General features: G+C 36.5%; 2 protein-coding genes across 2 annotated transcripts; both read left to right on the top strand.

The window, feature by feature from the left end:
* The first annotated feature begins 2,260 nt into the window (after positions 1 to 2,260).
* On the top strand, positions 2,261 to 10,459 carry LOC144447460 (peroxisomal trans-2-enoyl-CoA reductase-like). Its single transcript, XM_078137493.1, has 8 exons — positions 2,261 to 2,483; positions 3,998 to 4,131; positions 5,499 to 5,664; positions 6,186 to 6,267; positions 6,865 to 6,961; positions 7,918 to 8,028; positions 8,708 to 8,822; positions 10,079 to 10,459. The coding sequence occupies exons 1-8, from the start codon at positions 2,360 to 2,362 to the stop codon at positions 10,174 to 10,176; spliced, it is 927 nt and encodes a 308-aa protein (XP_077993619.1). The 5' UTR covers positions 2,261 to 2,359; the 3' UTR covers positions 10,177 to 10,459.
* A 3,128-nt stretch (positions 10,460 to 13,587) lies between these two features.
* LOC144447092 (peroxisomal trans-2-enoyl-CoA reductase-like) lies at positions 13,588 to 22,600 on the top strand. Its single transcript, XM_078136999.1, has 8 exons — positions 13,588 to 13,711; positions 18,385 to 18,518; positions 19,040 to 19,205; positions 19,723 to 19,804; positions 20,343 to 20,439; positions 21,113 to 21,223; positions 21,860 to 21,974; positions 22,506 to 22,600. Exons 1-8 carry the CDS (start codon positions 13,588 to 13,590, stop codon positions 22,598 to 22,600), a joined length of 924 nt encoding a protein of 307 aa, XP_077993125.1.
* Positions 22,601 to 22,932: the final 332 nt, after the last annotated feature.

Below are 22,932 nucleotides of genomic sequence, written 5' to 3'. Positions count from 1 at the left end.
GCACATTACATACGCGGAAACATCGACTGGATCTTGAGTCAGGCTCTAATCAAAGTAACAAAACTTTTTTCCGAGTATTCAACTAATTTATTATTAATAACATGGTGGCTAATCCTAATCATGATACACATTTTCTATGACATATCAAATAATTATGATAATTATGCTTTAGGATTCCAGTAGGGTTATTTTCTAGACTGATATACAGGGGCAACTAAAACGTAGAATACTGGGGAAAAAATAAGTTTATGAAATCAATTTTTGGTATTAGAAAAACATTTTTTGTTTTCTTTTGCTTTGTTTTGTTTTTAGTTTTACTCAGTTTTGTTTTATTCTATTTTTTTCTTTTCTTTGCTTTGCTTTGTTTTGCTTTGCTTTGTTTTATTTTGTTTTGTTTTGCTTTGCTTTGCTTTGTTTTGTTTTGTTTTTTGCTTTGTTTTATTTTGTTTTGTTTTGTTCAACACGTATCATTTGGAGATTTAGGCTTCAACAAATAGGCAGGTATAAATCATAACAAACTAGATACAATTAGCAAAGCTAGGCAGATATGTATGAGGGGGTTTTTTACGCATGAGTAGATGGGATATATTGCCAAACTCAGAAATGGAACTCCTGTGCCTTTTCCTTGATACAAATAAGTTGATATTTCAAAGTGTATTGTGACGCGAAATGGAGCATAAAATGTACTTGTGCACAGCACAGTGTATAAGAGAAAACAATATCGCCAATGGTGTTGTAGCACTACTTACAGTTTTTAAAAATGTTTACCCACATGCTGATCCATGCTAGGTATAGGTGTTCATTTGCTGAATGACTATCCAGTTGCCTAGCCAACCCCGTTATCTTTGCAATAAATATAAACGATCATTTGGCTGTTGCTATGGGCGTGGTCATTTTGCTAGACATATTTGCATACATTTTTTGCAAATGTTCGTTCACTTGTCTATGAATCCTTGATGTTATCTTTTCAATATACATGATCATTTGGCTGTTGCTATGGGCGTGGTCTTGTTGTTAGGTATATTTGCACACATTTCCTTAATGTTTATTAATTTCTCTATTAATCCGTTGTTATCTTTGCAATATACGTGATCATTTGGTTGTTACTATAGGCGTGGTTTTGTTGCTAGGCACATTTACATACATTTTTTGAATGTTTATTCGTATTTTGAATGCTTATTCACTTGTCTATTAATCCGTTGTTATCTTTGCAATATATGTGAGCATTTGGCTATTGCCATGGGCGTGGTTTTGTTGCTAAACATATTTGCATACACTTTTGGAATGTTTGCTCACTTGTCTAAGAATCCCTGTTATCTCTGTGAAATACACCACCGTTTTGCTGTTGCTATGGTCGTGGTCATGGTTGCTAGGGACATTTGCATACTTCTTTTGAATTTTTACTCGCTTACCAGATGGTGTTGTTATTAGAGCAAAATATACTGCCATTTGGTTGTGCTAAGGGCGTGGTCATGGTGGCTAGGGCCAATTGTGTCAAAATAGTTTGAAGAAAATCTGCAGAATAACAGTTCTAGAAACATCTCACCAAGTTTCAGTCTCATTGACCAAATATTTTTTGAGATATTAGTTTTGGACCAAAATTCACATTTTACACCTAAGTTACATATCACCAATGAGATCATTATTATATTTCTTCATATATACACCCCAGATGCATCCCATTAAATTTCAGCCCAATCTGCTCAGTAGTTTTGGAATTAAAGATTTTTGACCAAAAATGACACGCTTTTATACCTAATTTACTTATCACTGATGGTATCATCACGTTATGAATACAGCTTCATCTACACATCCCCAGATGCATCCCATTAAATTTCAGCCCAATCTGCTCAGTAGTTTGGAATTAAAGATTTTTGACCAAATTGACACGTTTTTATACCCAATTTACATATCACTGAAGTGATCGTCATGTCGTGAACAATTCTAAATCTATTAACACCAAATGAACGTTCACACCAAATTTCAGACCGATTTGCCACCCCACCCCCCCCCACACACACACACACACACACACACGGACGGACAGACAGACAGACAGACAGACAGACAGACAGACAGACAGACACTTTGCCATGCCTATAGCACTTCTGAACCTTATCAGTTCAGCATGCAGCAGTTGTGCTAAAAACCAGAGTTTGATGGTAGCGCTTATTGAAAACAAAGTAAATTATGCTATCATCCAACGTTGGCGTTGATAATCACCAGTGTGACCTTTAACCCTAAGAGTTGCACATCGAACTTAAAATTATGCTGACCCCGTGATCATTGTTGATTAAGCGGTACATCTATTATATTAACTCTCTGAGGGTAACCAAATTTCATCTATATATTCTTCGATATGGCGGCAAGGGGGAAGGTGTTGAGTGTTTTTAGGTCGGGTTTATTCAGTAATTCTGTTGCAGTTGTAACGGGAGGTGGGACTGGTATCGGACAAGCCATAGCAAGGGAATTGCTTCATCTTGGTGAGTGCATGTAGAATTGCTGGTATGAGTCTAGAAGAACCCGGGTCTAACTCATAACTGAATGATGCCCGTAAAACTTTACCAGCTAGCGTGTCATCTTCATATGCTCTTTGACCCACATGGTTTACCCGTCTGACGTGTTCGGTAGATATGACCGATAATACCACCATATTTTTGACCCGGGATTATGACCCATTTGTAGCTCGCAAAGCTTGCAGACGACAATAAAACGTATGTACTGTGTTCTCCTACTGATTGGACAGTAATCGGAATGTGAAGTCCAGTTATACAGTGTAGCACAGTCCGCAAGCAGAACTAGATACGATTATGTAATTAAACAATATACCACCCAAACTTTGAGGCTTTAGCATACGTACTTGGGAAATATCACCCCCATACTTTATTTACTTTCATTTTCATTGTACAGAACAGTACGGTACAGTACAGTGCAGTGCAGTGTAGTGTAGTACAGAACAGTACAGTACATTGCAGTGCAGTACAGTGCAGTGTAGTGTAGTGTAGTGTAGTGTAATACAGTGCAGTGCTGTGTAGTGTAGTGTAGTGTAGTGTAGTATAGTATAGTGCAGTGTAGTACAGTGTAGTACAATGCAGTGTAGTGTAGTGTAGTACAGTACAGTGCAGTGTAGTACAGTACAGTGCAGTGCAGTACAGTGTAGTACAATGCAGTGTAGTGTAGTACAGTACAGTGCAGTGCAATGTAGTACAGTACAGTGCAATGTAGTGCAGTGCAGTACAATGCAGTGTAGTGTAACGTAGTGCAGTACAGTGCAGTGCAGTGTAGTACAGTGCAGTACAGTGTAGTACAATGCAGTGTAGTGTAACGTAGTGCAGTGCAGTGTAGTACAGTGCAGTACAGTGTAGTACAATGCAGTGTAGTACAGTATAGTACAGTGCAGTGTAGTACAGTACAGAACAGTACAGTGCAGTGCAATGCAATACAGTACAGTGCAATGCAGTACAATGCAGTAGAGTATACAGTGCAATACACATACAGTACAGTACAGTGCAGTACAATGCAGTGTAGTGTAGTACAGTACAGTGCAGTGCAGTACAGTACAGTGCAGTACAGTACAGTGTAGTACAATGCAGTGTAGTGTAGTACAGTACAGTGTAGTGCAGTACAGTACAGTATAGTTTATTCGACAAAAAATTATGTTTAAAATACACACAAAACAGCTAAACACTAAATATAGCAATGAATATATATGTTAACCTACAAATTCACACTCACATAAATATCCGCATTCACATTCAAACCCAGGGGTCACGCAGGGGTCATGGTGTTCACTTAGTAACAAACTTCCCCAGGCTGTAGGCAAAAAAAAACATCACAGGGCAACTTATCTTTTGGTATTAAAGATTTGAAAGTTTGTATCAAATGTGAAGTTTTCATGTACAAATGTTATTGTATATTGTTTATAATATTGTTTTGGCAGCTGGCCACCATCTTTAAAAATGTACCTATGACGAGACAGCAAACCTTTTTTTTACAGGATGTAAAGTTGTGATTGCATCAAGGAAAATTGATAGACTACAGAAAGCAGCAGAAGAAATGAAAAATGAATTAGAAAAAGACAGTGTAGCAGACATAAAAGCTATTGAATGCAACATCAGAAAAGAAGACCAGGTTAGTTTGTACAGATTCTTAATCTGAATTATTGGAGTCAAGAAAGAACAGGTTGGTTTGTACAGATTCTTAATCAGAATTATTGGAGTCAAGAAAGAACAGGTTGGTTTTTACAGATTCTTAATCAGAATTATTGGAGTCAAGAAAGAACAGGTTAGTTTGTACAGATTCTTAATCTGAATTATTGGAGTAAAGAAAGAACAGGTTGGTTTGTACAGATTCTTAATCTGAATTATTGGAGTAAAGAAAGAACAGGTTGGTTTGTACAGATTCTTAATCAGAATTATTGGAGTCAAGAAAGAACAGGTTAGTTTGTACAGATTCTTAATCAGAATTATTGGAGTCAAGAAAGAACAGGTTAGTTTGTACAGATTCTTAATCTGAATTATTGGAGTAAAGAAAGAACAGGTTGGTTTGTACAGATTCTTAATCTGAATAATTGGAGTTAAGAAAAAACAGGTTGGTTTGTACAGATTCTTAATTTGAATTATTGGAGTAAAGAAAGAACAGGTTGGTTTGCACAGAATTTGATTCCTCTATCCTAGCCTATGTACCGGTCATCGGAGTCATGGTGAAAACATATGGCAATACTCAAACCCGACAGTGACACATTGATTTCTTAATACAGTTAGTAAATGCTCTTATCAAAATGAAAATTTGTATCTAAGTTTATGTACTTGGGCTGACAGCACAGTTTGGCACACTAAATTATAATCATATAGCTGTCACTGCAGGTAGTTTAAAAATGTGATCATCAGTCTGTGGATTTGCAGTAGAAGTGCTGGTCAAATTGATCTCATCACCACTACTTCAAAACTCTTGTCTGTATTGATACCATTTTCTAAAAATCAACAAATTTTAAAAGCCGTTCTGTAATCTTTTTTCAAAGTAATCAAATTTGCTTACTAAGCTTGCCATTGCTGTATACTATATAGGGTAAGGTATAACACTAATAATGATATGACAGAACCCCATGACTTGGGAGTGCGAAATGTGGCATACTCGGGTATTTGCACGAGTGCTTGCAGTGGTCTCTCACTTTAAGGTAGCGAGTGAAAGTGCAAGACTCACTGCATGCATGAGTGTGAATACCTCTTAGTACCAACACAGGCACTCATGTGGCTTTGGGTTCTGTTATTATAACATGTTTATCCGAAACAGCAAATTGCATAAAAATCACGCTGTACGAACACGCAATTTCATATACAAGGAATGATCTTGCTCTCATTTGCATACTTTTTCCATGAAGGTATTCAATATTTTTTCAGTATTGTACTGTAGTATGAATACCACTAGAGTGCACACCCACCAATGCAAGAAATCACTGGTACATATGTAATGATAATCTTACTGATGCATTTCTCCAGGTGAAATCTGTGGTGGAATACACTTTAAACACATTCGGTAGAATAGATTACCTAGTCAACAATGGTGGTGGACAGTTTATTAGTCGTGCAGAGGATATGACCATGAAGGGCTGGAAAGCTGTTGTTGACACAAACTTAAATGGCACCTTCCAAATAACACAAGAAGGTAAGTGTTTCAAGTACTAATAATTATGTTATATAAAAACGGGTGATCATTCATGGTCTATAAAAATTAGTATTTCAGTGTCAACACAAGTGAACAAAGGATTAGTTTTGCTGCAGGCATGGTAAAGTGTGTGTGTGTCTGTCTGTGTATCTGCTGTGTGTGTGTGTGAGAGAGAGCGTGTGTGAGAGAGAGAGAGAGAGAGAGATGCATGTTGGGATGGTCATTTTGGTGTCATTGTCTGGAGGCTCTTGTGTCTTCAAATCTCATGATCTCTTATTGAGACATGTTTGCTAGAAATAACTTAAATATTTGATAATGAACTTGATCTTAGTGTGACAATCTCTTGTTAATGAGGTAGCCCAGTGCTAGCCAAGCTATAAAGTGATTCTTCAACTGTACTATACCAGTGGTTCACACAAGGAGCATGTGTGGAAGGGTCTACAAGAGGGACTAATCTATTCAAATTGACTTCCCAAGTATCATCCACCAATATTTTGTTCTCTTTTTCTTCATCTTCCCAGTGTACAAAGCATGGATGAAAGATCATGGTGGTAGCATCGTGAATATTATTGTGGACAACTGGAATGGATTTCCCGGATTTGCGTAGGTCAACAACTTAAAGCATATACATAATAGTATGCTTTTTCTACTTTTACGATTATTTCTATGTGTATGCTTCAGATCCTGTTAATACTCTCGTTTAAATTTAAAGTCTTGTCAAATTCATACAAATCTCTGAATGAACTATCACCAACCTACATATCTGACATAATACACATGAAGCCAGCTCCCCAGACACTCCGATCATCAGCCAAATGTTTACTGCATGAACCTAGGATACATTAGCGTACATGCGTTCTCATGTGCTGCACCCAATATACAGAATACACTGACATTGGAAATACAAAGAAAAGAGTACAGCTAACACCTTCAAAAACAACTTACAGATGTATCTGTTCTCCAGAGCATTCTAAGCATACAATGCCTATATTGCTATGGAAACTGGCACCTTATAAATTCACAGATTGATTAACTGACTGACTGACTGACTGACTGACTTACCATGTGACTTTATTTGTAATTTAAGCAGTTGCACGAATGCAAGCATTCACTGGTTCATATGTATATGTAATAATGTACAGTTATACTTGTTATAGCTGCTAATTCAGTACTTCACCATTCTGTTTATATTTGATACAGACACACAGGTGCAGCAAGAGCTGGAATTGAAAACTTTACTAAAAGCCTTGCTTTGGAATGGGCCAAAGATGGTGTCACAATAAACAGTGTAGCCCCTGTAAGTTTAGTCACTACTCTTTCAGACATAGTGCCCTATACACTAGAAATAAGTGTCAGGGTAACACTGCATTATGCAAGTTTTAGTAGGGAGAAAGTTAATTTTTAATAACAAAGACATTGTTGATTTTATCTTTGCTACAGGTCTTTATGCTGAGGGACCCAGGAAGCCATTTTCATGAATTCTGCATAGCGCAATCTCTCCAAGATAGCGTTATAAAATCAGCAAATCTGGCTTACAAGACGCCTTCTGTATACTAGGTGAGGCATTCTGAATAACAAACAAAGCGAGGACCTCCTGATCTCTTTAAACAATACCCACAGCATTCTTTGTGTTAAGGGACTAGTAGTAGCTCCTTGCTTTGTTTGTTTCCCAGAATGCCTCACCCTAGTGTACAGTTAAGACCTGTTCTAAGCCATATTTGACAACCTTTATGACTATTTCAGAGAAATTGCACGATGCAGGGTTGGTGGAAACGACTTTGAGGGTCCCTCCCCAAAGCATTAAGAAATGTCAGTCTCAATTTTGCTTCCCTTTAATTAACTTGGACACTGCATATCAAAGAGTAGTACTAAAGAATTACTTGAAGCATGATAAAATGTAAATTTGCAGTGGCAGCTACATCAACAGTTTTCTAATATATTACAGCTAAAACAAAATTGATCAAAATTGATATTTTGCAAGTTTGTGTTGTTTTTCTTGATAGATAGCAATACTTTTACTGCTGAACACAACATGATTGCTATTGACAGTAATCTAAAAAATCTGAATGAACTTAAAAAAAACTCTTCAATCACAATCCTGTTGTGTTCAGCAATAAAAGTGGTCTTATTTAGTGAGTAAAACAACAATCTCAACTGGCAAATTGACATTGATATGTATATGTTCTATACAATCTTCTGGTGATCATTCCCTGCTTTATCTCTACCAATTTATGTGATATACATTTTTCATAGGGTACCATCTACTCAGACACTGCAGCTGCTAACTATGGTGCCGGTGGAGATTCAATATTCTCTCAGTCCATTCCTGACATCCCACTTAAACGCTTAGGAACTCTTGCAGAGGTAATTTAGCTACTTACGTTTTATCTTACGATAGCCCATGTTTTGATTTTGATGTTGTTGTTGTTGTTGTTGTTGTTGTTGTTGTTGTTGTTGTCTGCTGTTAGTTATGATAGCTGTTATGATGGTGGAGGTGGTCTGGTGACTATAATGCTGTTGTTGTTTATGATGATGATGGTCAGTGCTGTTTCTAAGGTTGGGGAAAACTTGTAACACAATAACAGAAAGGGGGGAAAGGGTTGGAAGTGGTTGCATTTCCCATAGATCTAACATTCACATTTGCCTAGGGAACCCTGGTAAAATGACTGGGCAACATCGGTAAAATTCACTTGCCACCTTAAGCAAAAAAACACTGATGATGATATGATTATTATGATACTGGTGATGTTATTGTTGTTGTTGTTGTTGTTGTTGTTGTTGTTGTTGTTGCTGTTGTTGTTGTTGTTGTTGTTGTTGTTGTTGTTTACACATCTATCTAAACATCCTATTACTGGACCAAAACTGGCGAAGACTATATAGAAATGTCTGGTTTATCTATTAAGTTTAGCACAATCTTTATTTACCTGTAAAATTTATTTTTTTTGACCTGTTTATTCTATTCATTAAAAGTATATATTTAGACTCTTTGTGCAGACATTACTCTATTGCCCTTTTTATATCACCGTCCTCTTTTTATTTTCAGATTTCTGCTGCAGTGTGTTTTCTCCTATCTCCAGCTGCCACCTATATTACTGGTACTACTCTTAAAGTGGATGGTGCTTCCAGTTTGTACCGACATCCACTATTTGCAATTCCAGGTTTGTTGATTAATGCTATGACAGTGCATGCCCCATATCTGATTAGAATAGAAATAACTTTATTGTCGAAAGTTTATATATGGAAAATCGCTTTCAGTCACTTAGGTCAAAAATTTACATATACAACAATCAAAGAACATAGATCACAAGAAGACAAGCTAAAATTACAGAGACAGTGCTGATCAAGTTAAAAATGGGAATAGAATAAGATCACAGCTATAAAGACAACATAAATGTGAAATTAAAGTTCCCTGAAATCTAAAATTGAAATTGCTGATGGAATAAAAGAATGTTTTATAAAAATTCCTGGGTGCTTTTGGTAAGCGGAATCTGCGACCAGAGGAGATTTTTTCAAAATATGGAGTAAGGGGATGTGTCTTGTCTTAGGGGATGTGTCTTGTCTTTAAGTATCCCGTGTGTATCCCATCTTGATGGAATTATGGTATAATTCTGACTATATGACTTTGACCCTGGAAATAATATGTTCCTGAAAATGTAATGTGATATAAAACACTTATTGCCTTGCCTCATTTGGGCACTAGTAGACAACATATTATCCCACATGCTGTTATGTAGCAACTAATTCCCTCAGCTTTCAGTCTCAGGACATCATTGCTATATGACAGCTGAGCCCACATGGTAATTGGCATCTACTAGTGCCCTCATAACTAGTAGTGTAGATTGATGTTACATTATATTGATAATATAAGAGCACCCCATGATGCATGGGATGTTAAATATTAGGCCTAAAACAAATTTTTGGTTCCGACCCCACCTAGTTTTTCACTGCCGACCCTAAACTTACTTTCATGTAGTCGACAAAAAAAAAAGATAAAATCACAAAAATTGTGAAGTCTCATGAGAAATAGTGGATGCGGAGACAGACATCAACTTAAAAAGACACTATAAAACTGTTCTTCCAATCTGTAATGGCTGTATATCAGATAGGAAGAAATAAATAACACAGAGACCATTTGGAAAACAATGGAAAACCTGAACTAGACACACTCACACATGAAAAAAAATTTTTTTAAATCTACCTACCCAACCTATTCTAAAATTGAGCATAATCACAACCACACGATTTTTTTTTATTAGGCCTTAGGGGTATTGCATGAGTAATATTACGATTTGTGGTATTCTCTACAGCCTTACTTTCATGAGCAAAGGGTGTGAACATGCATCAGAAATTATGATGGGTACATATATATAAATGATACCATTTTCTTTCTTTCGTGTATGTTCCTTTCTTTCAGATCATAATAGATCAAAAGCCTACACCTGGGGAGGTGAATCTTCACGACCTACATTAGAAGATGCTTACCGTGATGGTCCCATCAAACCAAAACTCTAAAGGTTACGACAGTGGTCCAATCGAAGTAGAATGCTAACCCATAAATTTCAAAATTTGCATACAGTATAGAAAACCAAAGTTTAACGAAATTGAACTTTGCAATTTATCGGATCATCTTACCCAACATTAATAACACTGTTGCCTTTCAGTATGGCATTGAGCTTTTTGAAGGTTTATTATTCTGGTTTGTTATAAAACAATGTAAATAATTTGTTGACTGTGCTGTTAATAATGATAATGAGAAAGTATACTTATGTGAGACTGTCGGTCATTGGGAACACTTCTAAGGTCCTTTGTATTTTACATTATATTCAATAAATTGGATAATGAACAAATGAGGAATAAATGTTAGTATGAAATATAGAAAACATTGGTACATTAATTTTGCATTATCAATAATACCCAGTATAGTAACAGGAGGCTAATGCATTTGATGTGTCTGTCCATCCTCTGCCATATCACTGACATGAATTAAGTAAATTCAATCAATCAAATTTCTATAGCGCTGATTTCCAGAGCAATGTTCTGTTCAGTAGTGCTGAATGACTAAAGCACATCATATGCTTTGGTGAACAAATAAATCTTCAGTTTTGTTTTGAAATAATCCAGGCTGGAGGCTTGGTAAATGTCAAGTGGCAAAGAGTTACATAGTTTGGTGGGTGACATATGAGAATGAACAACCTCCATATTCAGCTAAACAGTACAATGTGAGATGTTTACCTCAATTACCTTCATTTTACTGGAGGTTATAGAATCGTTCACTCTCTGTCTCTTGGTGTCACTATTTTCTCTAAAACGGCCAATTCAATTCAAATAAAACTTAACATACATGTCCCTTATGTAAAAAGAAACACCTGGTTAGGTTTCGGTATACATGCAATAAACATTACTAAGTCATTTGCATGAATTACGAATTTCATTAATCAGGTAATATCTTAGGAAGTAAGCTAATTTAAAATATTTTTATACAGAATGTTGATGATAGCAAAGTGCATTTGTCCAACAAATTTTGTTGATGCAGTGTGTGATTTTTTAATGAGTCATTTGCATAATTTCTGATTTTCGGTAATTAGGCAATATCTTAGGTATACAACCTTCATATTTCAAATGATTTGCTGTATACATTGAAAGTAACAAAGTCAATTTGTGCTACAAAGTTAGTTGATGCAGCTATCAATTTTACTGATTCATTAGCATAATGAATGATTCGTTGCCTTTAGGCAATATCTTAAGTGTACACATTTATATTGATGATAACACAGTACATTTGCATTGTAAAGTTTGTCAATGTAGTTATCAATTTTGATGATTTATTCGTGTAATAACTGAGTTATAATTAGGCAAATATCTTAATAATTCAAATTAATTGCCATTCTTTCAGGTTTCATACAGTCTAGAAGAAGTCCGTGTAATTGGAGAAACAATAACATGTACCAAGTTTAATTATGAACTAATACAGCTTCATTCATTTGGAGATGTTTAGCTGTATTCCCTATTTTACTTTTTGTAGCCCCCAACCTATGTATTCGCAATGTAACTCTGTAGTAACTAAAAACTTATATCACCAGAATTGATCAAGTGCTTAAAATGCTAAATTATCAATTTAAACATTTCAAAAGAGCAAATGTATATTCATGCATTGACCCAGTATTCATGTCAGTTAGATGGTTTCTAGCTCTGTTTTAGTTCTATTCGTTGGAGCAAATAAAACCGTTTTTCTTCTGCAGTTGACTTGTGTCCAAGGAGGAGCCACTCAGATGATCAAATATATTGAAGACCATATGGAACCACAATGAATAATAAACTCGGTTAACAGATGTTGTCAACCTATTTTTACCGATGCCATCAATGGCAATTTACAAATTAAAAAAATGTCAATTCATCACGTACAGTTGCAAACGCCCTTTCTGTCTCGTGACCTTCCCAGATGAGGCCGTTGCCCTCGGAAGAGTCTGCATTGTTCGAATTCGTACACCTCATATTAGCTGTAACATGATGTGACTGCCACGATCGACCCACTTATATTATCAAGTCACAGTTATCGGGATTTATCAATTCATGAGTATCGTTCAACAGGCAGCATTAACAGCAACGAATCACATAAAATATCCAAACGAATTTAACTCTGCTAATAATTTTGTATATTATGCTCATAAGTAGAAACCTTGGCACATGTACATAACTCCCATTTAGTATTATAGATTTAAGCCTTTTTGTTGAACTATCAAGCTTCTAAAACACGACTGCACTAAACTGCCATTATTTTGCACAGTTCAACCAGATCTGGTTGGCTCCAATCAAATATCGTTACGCTGTCAAAATGTGTCAAAATGACCATTAATATGTCGGCCTTTGATGTTATGAGACCAGCCACCTAATATTATGTAAATAGTAAACATAAATTTCCGGCCATAGTGTGGTATTTTAGCAATTGCAAACAGTTGACAAGTATCACCACAACAACCGTCGTCCTTATCATCAAAAGCAGAAACTATTCTGTCTGATCTACACAAGAACCCGTTTAAACTTCTAATCACAAGTTCAAGATGTATATAGCCTAAATCTTTTATTTGATTTATCTAGCAAGCACGGACCGACAGACAGTTTAGTACAGACGTGAGTGCTGGTAGATAGCATTACAGTACACGCATGTCATACCTCACAGACTAATTATCAGCAAAATTCGTGCCATTACTATGCTGCACTGAGGCTTTGGAATAATCTCTTATTACCAGACAATGTACATCCATACAAGTTGAAAACCTTTTCCCTCGGGGTTACACTGTGTAATTCTCAATTGAATCGCTCTTACGAAATATTTTTCGAGATATGTTTTGCCTGTTTGTCTTCGTCGTAACACATTTTCTTAGTTTTTGTTATCATTTTCTCCATATTTCTGACTGTCAAGTCGCCAGCTAGTCTCTCGGTCAACACAATCTATTATCAAGAAACAAAGTGAAAGACAAAGCAAACTTTCCACCCAACCATAGTCCCTCTATTACACAGATAGAGGGACTGTCACCCAACCTATGCTATTTTCTGAGGGAATGGTGTTGGAAAAACATTCCCGGTTGAAATAATTACTATCAAAGCAAGCTAAAGCTGATGTGATAAAGTGAAAGTCAACCATTAGTAAGAACGCATTCACATTTTTTCATCAGCTGCCGAATTATAGAAAGTTTCGTGTAAGGTAGGGGGTGTCTAGATCTTGATATAAGCTTTGATAATTTGACCTCAAATTTAAACCACTGTTCAGTATATCTTTATGTGACGTAAGCTATAGGGACTGATTCGTGTTTTAAGGTATCGTAGACGACGGTTTAGTATGGTCACGTGACGTGACCTGACATAACCCATGTCTATTCATACATAGCATCAGGTATATACTGCAGGGGAACCGAAAAACAAGACATGTCTGCTACGGGGAAGGTTTTGAGTATTTTTAGGCCGGGTTTATTCCGCGATTCTGTGGCAGTGGTGACGGGAGGTGGGACTGGTATTGGAAAAGCCATAACAAGAGAATTACTACATCTGGGTGAGTAAATCATGTAAATGTACCGCTAGCGATGTAAGAGATCCTGGGTAGCAATGCCAATATGCGACCGGTTGCTCCCGAGACTCGGGATCTGTAACAGTCGTTTGTGGATTCATTCCGTGCAGTAACTAAGAGAGGGAGCCACATATTAGTATGTGTAATGGGAGTCACATTTTACATGCATATCGGTTTTTATGAGAGAGTCATATTTTTGAAGATGGAGAATTGCAGGATACACAAGGCTCTTACTTTACGTTTTGCTAGCTCTGGAAATATGCGCTCAGCTCCGATTAAACTCTGACACCTATCTGACAGCTAGTTGTATACAGCCCAATATATACATATATGTAAGGAGAGTGTAAGCGATAAATAGTCATATTATTTTTCATTTACCCATACTTATTTCGTTTATTTACATTTTTGTTTGCTTTGTTTTCTTTTTGTTTGTTGGGTTTTTGTTTTTGTTTTGGCAACACGGTTCCTGCCAATGAGCTCCATGTTTCCGAACTAGTCTAGTTGCCAGGTTCTTGACTCGCCTTGTAAAAAATAAGGCCGGGTCGGCGAATCAGCTCGCTAAGCCCCCATCACTCTAAGATTGCCAACTTATAACTCTCATAACTAAATTTTAACTAGGATGAACTGGTCGTGGGTTTTTTCAAATAACACACTTTTGATTATTTCGTTCTGCTTGTGGTGACTATACATACCTTGTGTTGCCTCGGATATTGTATCACGTGTCAATATTACTTGTGCACACTTTGCTCCTCAAAACAATCAATTGGAACAATAAATAAATTGTTGGTCAGGTGATATGACTATCAGAACTTTGTAAGAAGACAACTTTATCACAAAGCTCCAAAGGGCACTGTAGCAGAAGGGAATGAACCAGTCAGTCTTTTGTGGTCAACCCACCGTGCCAGCCTCAGAATAGCACCTTCAACAAACCATTTTTTCATTGCAGTTCAAGAGTTTGCAGTCACCACATAAACAGATAAGATAGTTGTTTTACGACTATTGTACGTGTTTTAACAAATAACTTAAAAGAACAATCATTTTAAGCCCCATCCCAAACTCCACCCCACCCCACCTCCTCCGGCTATTACAGTTAGGGACCGGTGAGTTTCATCGGGAGGGGGGTCACCCTGTTTTTGAAATTGGCAGTAGGGGGGGGTCATGCTGTTTTCAAAATTGTGGATGGGGGGGGGGTCATTGTGTTTTGGATTGTGATGGAAGAAAAAAATCCCTTTTCTTCAATGGCATATAGCCTTGTCTGAAATGTGGTACATGTCAATATTTGTTCTTGTCCCTGTTTCTTACATGAATTCTTTAACATTACTTATTAGTTCAAACCTAACTATACATATTCATATACATGTATCACCTAGCTACCACACTAGTTACAGAACATGTCATGTAAATGCTTGGCTGTTTCACAATCAGTGCTTCACTTATATTGCAGTTTGGGGCAAAAGTGAACTTGAAGGTTTCGTAATCGTAATCTTCATAGATAGTTTATAAAAGAAGTTAATCTAAAATGTTCCCTACTCGTCACTATCAGTGAACTTGTCAGAAGGGATTAATACACTTTCTAGTTTGGACACTACATGTTATTGACACTACAAATTACCACATCTCATCAGATTCCAGTTTCTATTATACACTAGGTATGACCACCTAAAGTTCTCTAACATACCGGTGACTTTACTATACATGCAATATTAATGCCACTATACCAATGTTACGGGGCCATTTTTATGTGACATGGGAAACTTACATTTACGTTAGCTATTCGAAGCTTGGAAATATTACCTCAAAGGCTATGAATAACCTAAACATTGCCTTAATAGAAGCAAAAAAACTGCAGCTCTGCCAGGGGGGAACCCCAAGGACTCCCTCACCCCCAGAGGTCACTCATGCATTCAACCAACAATCAGATGCACCAACAACCTTTTTACTGTCATAATGGTATTAAACTTTTCTTAAATATTTTCACCCAATTCTAATATGAGATGATATTGTCTTTTAAAGATGTGAAATATTTGCCAAGGTAGTCTAAAATTGCCTTAAACTCCAAATCTCCCCTACCAATGATACTACCAGTAGATGTGCTGACCTTTACTACATGTATATAATGATGCCATCTAACTGTTTAAGAACATATTTCAACCCTATGTAAATTATAAAGAATAGTTTCTGATACTTGATGGTGCTGTCTTGTATAGCATGGATTGAGTTATTGCCTGAAAGGGTCTGAATAGCCTAAAAGTTGGCTTTAAGAGTAAAAGTCCTCCAGGACTTCTAGGGGGAGACCCCCTGGGACCCCCGTACATGAGGTGTGCACATCCCAGTCTCAAGTTCTTCCCCCTACCTCTTACTGTCAAGATGCTACAAACTTATATTTCAAAAATATTTTTTTTCTTTTTACATGTTGGTGCTGTCTTGTGAAGCTTGGAAATTATTGTCTGAAAGGGCCTGAATAGTCTCAAAATTGACTTTTCAGAGTAAAGAGTAAAAAAAAAACCAGGGATTCTAGGGGGAGACCCCCTAGGACCCCCATAAGAGATATACATGTTCCCTGCTCAAGCTTTCCCATACCTTTCACTGTCAAGATGCTATTAAACTCCTTTTGGAATATATTTACCCTGTGTAGTCAATAATTATAATTATGATAGTGCTAACCCGGGATCTTATAAAGTAGATGCAAGACAGTCAAGCAGTCCACACTCACTGAGTCACGACCAAAAAATACCTGTCATGTGAATACTATGTATATATGGGGGGTCATCATGTTTTAGAATTAAGTGATGAGGGGGTCAGCCTGTTTTGGGGTTTACAGATAGGGGTCAGTGACTTTTTGCCGGCCCAAATTAAGAATCCACCGCCCCCCCCCCCCCCCCCAGTACTAAAACAGCACTGCAAGTTCTAGGAACCCTACATAAACTAGTTTTCTGAGAGATACCTCCTTACTGAGACTACAATTAAACCACTGTTGTATTGACAGGTTGAGACAATACACAAACCTGTAATACATCTCAAATATCAACCCCCATATTATCAAGCGTAACCTTTCTTATAAGGACATTTACCTTTGACCTTGACCTCCAGGGTCAGTTATCGAACTCAATTTATTTCTTGCATGTCTCAAACAGTTTGTTTTATTAAATTTAAAACATTGAGGATAGGGTAATATTAAAATGACAAGGTGAAACACACGTGTTAATAATTGTGATACGCATATCCCTTTTTACTGGAAAGCAGCCATAAATTCAAGTATACAACACAGCTCCAGAACCATAATGGAACGAGCAGAATTTAAGGTGGGTGGATGGGGGGGGGGGTGAGAAGAAAATATTTTGGCCAATTTTTTTTTTGTAGTCCCCTTGGTTGAGAGGTTGGTATACACAAACACCACACACTCACATGGCAGTCACTCACCGCATAATTAAATATGGCTGAACTTATTACGGCAAAACCGAAAGAAATTTTAGAAATGTTTTAGATAAACGACCACTCCTGAGGTTTAATTTCGTTCAAATGATAAGCAAAATATTTTGTGCCCCACCCCCTTTCAGACCATTATGATTTTCAAGCCCCCCCCCCCCCGCACCCCAATGTTTTTGTGCCCCTATATTCCCCCCGCCTTATATTCTGCCTGTTCCCTAAGACTTAGTGACTATTGTAAAATGTTATCTTTCTGCTTGTGTCAATAGATTATTTGACCTTGACCTTACTAGATGATGACTGACAGTCATATTTGTTGTAAAATCGCTCTTTATTCCATAAATCAAAAACTGCTGCATTCAAGTGTTTACTCCGGTACTATCAATGGACAAGCTTACTTTTAAGACCTTGACGTTTCAAATTTTTTACTATCAAAAACACGTTTGTCGTATTGCTGCTGCTTCTGTCACTCGACTATAATTGAATGTTGGATACTTTTGGTGTACATTCCACAATTATTTGTACAGTAGCTCGGAAACAAAAATTACATGGGTACTTTAATCCAAAGTATCTGTCCCTACATTGCCAGGTATGACCTTCCTGCCCATGTCTTTATCTTCGACACTGTCCTTTTCCTTCTCAGTGAAAATCAACCTTTCAATAAGGTTTACTTTAATATTACAGGTTCGAAATTAATGTCGGAGTAACTTTTCTGAGAAGTTGCATTGTTTGTTGGCGGTTTGACATGAAATTTAAATCCTTATCTCACTTTAGGCATATCTTTTTGGCAAGTACCAAAACTGATATGCTATAAATATAAAGACCATGGGTATTCCTTATAAAGACAAAAATCACATGTGTGAGGGAAATTGGGGCTAGGCGAGAACTTTTATAATGCGACGGGTTATACATTATTGAATGGCCTTTTAATTGTGCTTGCAGTGTACATGTTAGGGGACTTCAAGTGTTTACCCTATCTCGATTACAAGGTGATTACATCAACACAACGAGGACACCACTATCACCCACTTGTGTAGTTGAACAATGTACAGTACTTTTAGTGTATGGTTATCTCAGTGAGCCGAAAGCTAGGTTTCTGCAGTAGTTTATTATATGGATAAACGTTGCAGGAGTGCAGCAGTACTGTGCATACATTTGAATTCAGTACTGTACGCATGAATCAAATGTAATATTATGGGTATGTCTCCAGTTTTCGTTATTCAATTTTACAGGATGTAAAGTGGTGATTGCATCAAGGAAAATAGACAGACTACAGACAGCAGCAGAAGAAATGAAAAATGAATTAGAAAAAGACAGTGCAGCAGACATAAAAGCTATTGAATGCAACATCAGAAAAGAAGAACAGGTTAGTTTGTACAGATTCGTAATTTGAATTATTGGAGTAAAGAAAGAACAGGTTGTCTTGTACAGATTCTTAATTTAAATTATTGGAGTAAAGAAAGAACAGGTTGGTCTGTACAGATCCTTAGTCTGAATTATTGGAGAGTAAAGAAAGAACAGGTTGGTCTGTACAGATTCTTAGTCTGAATTATTGGAGTAAAGAAAGAACAGGTTGGTTTGTACAGATTCTGAATATATTGGTAGTTATATATGTATTTATTGTAATTCAAGTGATTTAGTGTTTATTAATTTACTATTTTTTTCAGAAACACACTTAAAATGGTTAGAGGGCTCGACACGTACCCGTTATTATTCTTTTCAAGAAGATAGTTGCAACTTAATTTACAGGACATTAAACGACACTGGTTCGATTATAATGATATTCCGTAGACTGTATTTTAGACATAACAATGGTCTTGGCTGTAAGACAATTTAGCTTGAAGTAAAACTTCAAATCTGAAAAGCATCTTCCCCCGTTTTCTCTAGGTGAAATCTTTGGTGCAATACACTTTAGACGAATTTGGTAAAATAGATTATTTAGTCAATAATGGTGGTGGACAGTTTATCAGTAGTGCACAAGATATGACCATGAAGGGTTGGAAAACTGTTATTGACACAAACTTAAATGGCACTTTCCATATGACACAGCAAGGTACAGTTGACGTAATTTTCATTAATTTATAATTACAACCGGTAGCACTCAAGTAAAGCGTTCCAATTGCAACTGTACGTTAACTATCGTCTGAAGCATTCGAATACAATGTAAAAGTGTACACAACTGCTTTAATTATCAGTTGTTATTTTGTATGTTGGGGTACAGATAAGTAACACATCTGTGGTTGGGGGCAGCGATACAAGGGTAACAAAGCACACGGTTGATAAGACCCAGAAAAACACGCAATCTATTGAGGGTCATAACTTTGCACGTTTGCGGGGGGGGGGGGGTTCGCTATCATAATATTATGGTGATACTTAACAAATGAATGTCAACAATGAAATTACATACTGATATCCACCTTAAATATAATTATAAAATGTATGAATCGCACTGTTTCGCTAAACAGTGAACTTGGTGACAAGCACTGGAAAATATGTAAAGCCATATAGTATGACCGAACGTTTCCTTAGTAAGTATTAAATGATATATTTACATTCACTTATTTCCCCAGTATACAACTCATGGATGAAGGACCATGGAGGAAGTATTGTCAACATTATTGCAGATGCATATACTGGCATTCCTTTGTTATCGTACGTAATTTGTGTAATTAATTAGATATTATTCTACGGGGTTTTCCTTCGTTCAGCCAAGAGAAATATGAGCGGCCTAAGGAGCATAGTCACTATGAGTCGCTAAATTCGTAGAGACAAACTCTTAGGTAACGAGTATTTTTCAGTTGAATCTAGAAAAATATAGTGGAATTATATAGTTATGTATAATCAATGAAAGAATGGTGGAAAGTTTGAACGTTTTGGCTCATATCAAGCTGCTGGTCAAGCTGATAGACAGTCGGACTCTCTTTTGATATCACAAGTGACCGACGAAGGTCGCTTTGCACAAAGGTGCGCACCGCTTATTCCCGAGTGCTTACAATCATCTTTCGGCTTTTGTTCGGCAACCTTCGGAACACAGGTCGGAAATCTAATTACAAGACTCGCCAATTTGCCTTGTTAATTAGTTATTGTAGTTGAATGATATGCGTTATCACCATAGCTTATACAGTCTCTCAATCTCTACTAGATCAAAATAAAGTGTCTTAATCAGTTTTGTTTTTGGTTTATCTTACAGGCATACAGGTGCATCAAGAGCAGGTATTATAAACCTTACTAAAACACTTGCTTTGGAATGGGCACAGGATGGTGTTACCATCAACAATATTGGAGCGGTAAGATTTACACTACTAGTCGTTAAACACATGATTGAGAGTCAATTATATAACAATAGTATTTGTATTAGTATTAGTATTTATATTTATATTCATATTCGTATTCGTATTTGTATTTGTATTTGTATTTGTGTTTGTATTTGTGTTTGTATTTGTATTTGTATTTGTATTTGTACAAATTCTATTTGGATTTGTCTTTGTACAAATTTTATTTGTGTTTGGATTTGCATTTGCATTTGTATTTGTACAAATTGTATTTGTGTTTGTATTTGTATTTGTGTTTATATTTGTATTTGTACAATTCGTATTTGTGTTTGTACAAATTGTATTTGGATTTGGATTTGTACAATTTGTATTTGTGTTTGGATTCTTATTTGTATTTATATTTGTATTTGTATTTGTACAAAATGTATTTGGATTTGTGTTTGTACAAATTGTGTTTGTGTTTGGATTCGTATCCTGACGTCATTTAAGATTTAATTTGATAATAGAGTTTGTGTATTTACCCAGGCTCAATTTAAAGTCCGAGAATTGTAAAACAAATCCTAAAACTGTTGACATGTCAGGGGGTGGAGGAGGAGGGGAGGGGATGTTATGATCTGGAAATGGGTACAAAGATGGGTGTATGGGATATTTTTTGCTGCATATTAAATCTGTATTTACCTGATTACAGGGTTACGTCTACTCAGAGAGTGCAGCTGCAAATTATGGTCCTGCAGGCGATGTTGTGTTTACAAAGATCCTTCCGAATTTGCCCCTCAAACGGACAGGAACTGTTGAAGAGGTAACATTGCCAGATACTTGTGTTGTTGTTGTTGTTGTTGTTGTTGCTGTTGTTGTTGTTGTTGTTGTTGTTGTTGTTGTTGTTGTTGTTGTTGGTGGTGGTGGTGGTGGTGGTGGTGGTGGTGGTGGTGGTGGTGGTGGTGGTGGTGGTGGTGGTGGCGGTGGTGGTGGTGGTGGTGGTGGTGGTGGTGGTCTCATCGTTGTCGTCATCGTATTTGTTGCTGTTGTTGTTTCAAATTTTCAATTGTTGTCATGGTATTTATTTGAATCACTTGTTCACTGAATTAAGGTTTGGCTTATTTACTCACTGAGGAGGTACGAACTTCAATACCATGATTATTTTTGTTGCAAACTGGGAAAACTGGTCCTTCTGTGACAACTACCAACAAATTATTACGAGCACTTGAAGCTGGGCAGTGAAGATATTACTAAATGATTGAAATAAATTAAAAGATTGAAATAAAAATTATGAACCCACTGAAAACATAATATATACATTCATACATACGTAAGTACGTACGTACGTACAACACATGTGCAGCCCATGTGCATTGCACTTAATATAAAACGCATATGTATTCAATGTTGACACTTCAGCCTCTAAATTAAAAGAAGTAATACATTTTTTCATTTTCAGATTGCTGCTGCAGCGTGTTATCTCCTGTCACCAGCAGCTGGCTATATTACTGGTACTACTTTGAATGTCGATGGTGCGACTTGTATGTACAAACAAGGAATATTCAAGATTCCAGGTAAGTTGGTGGACTATTCACCATAAGGAGAAGGTTTTTGTCAATATAATATCCCCTTTTTATAGCTAAAATGGTGTTTCACTCATGCAACATGACATTTATTACACACCCTCGAGCTCTGACAACTTCTAATGCAAAAGAAACAACACAGGTGTCGTGCACAGTGGGGATGTAGAAGCAGTCAAGTTTAATATTGATTATCAGTTAGCAGCTATTGTAATCATCAAGTCCATGTGTAATGTTTTCATTGGAAGCTTGATTTTACTGAACTGTGAAAGAATAGCAATGGTTATCAGTGTTCATTGTGATTTAGCAAAGGATCCTGCTGTGTTTATTGTGTCTCTGTTATTGTTAGTCTAGAGTCGAAATGTGTCTGTCTCTGTGTCAAAAACGTAATGTCCTATGAGTGAAACACCAAGCCCACATCATTTTAGCTATATGTTTAGCACAGTCGCAGATCCAGGGGTCCAAACGTTTGTTATCCTGAACGCACTCAGTGTTATTTATCTTTTGTGTGTTTCTATCTTACAGATCATAACAAATCAAAAGGTTACACATGGGGTGAATATACAGGACCTACATTAGAAGATGCCTACCGTGATGGCCCCATCAAACCAAAAAATTAAAGACTATATCAACTTATACCGTGTAAACCAAGGCTCAAAGCTCTTAATATGACAAAAAAGCTAAAGTTGATAACAGTAATAGAACCACTTTTTAAAGGGTCAAATTTTGCAGAAGTTGTTTTATCGTAAATCAAAGTGTTAGGCCAAAACAATGCAATTTCTTCATTTTTCTAAAATTCCTTTTTTTTCATCATTTAAAAAAAAATAATGATAAAAATGTAATATGTCAAAAATATATATTTCAATATATAAAGTATATACAATTTAAATGCTGTATATACTTTATGAAAGACGAGCTCTGTTGTGAAGTGGTTCAGCAGTTCAAAATATTC

This window comes from Glandiceps talaboti, chromosome 16 (assembly GCF_964340395.1).
Source record: "Glandiceps talaboti chromosome 16, keGlaTala1.1, whole genome shotgun sequence".
NCBI lineage: Eukaryota > Metazoa > Hemichordata > Enteropneusta > Spengelidae > Glandiceps > Glandiceps talaboti.
Note: the sequence above shows the minus strand (reverse complement) of the source record. Positions and strands in the feature narration are given on the sequence as shown.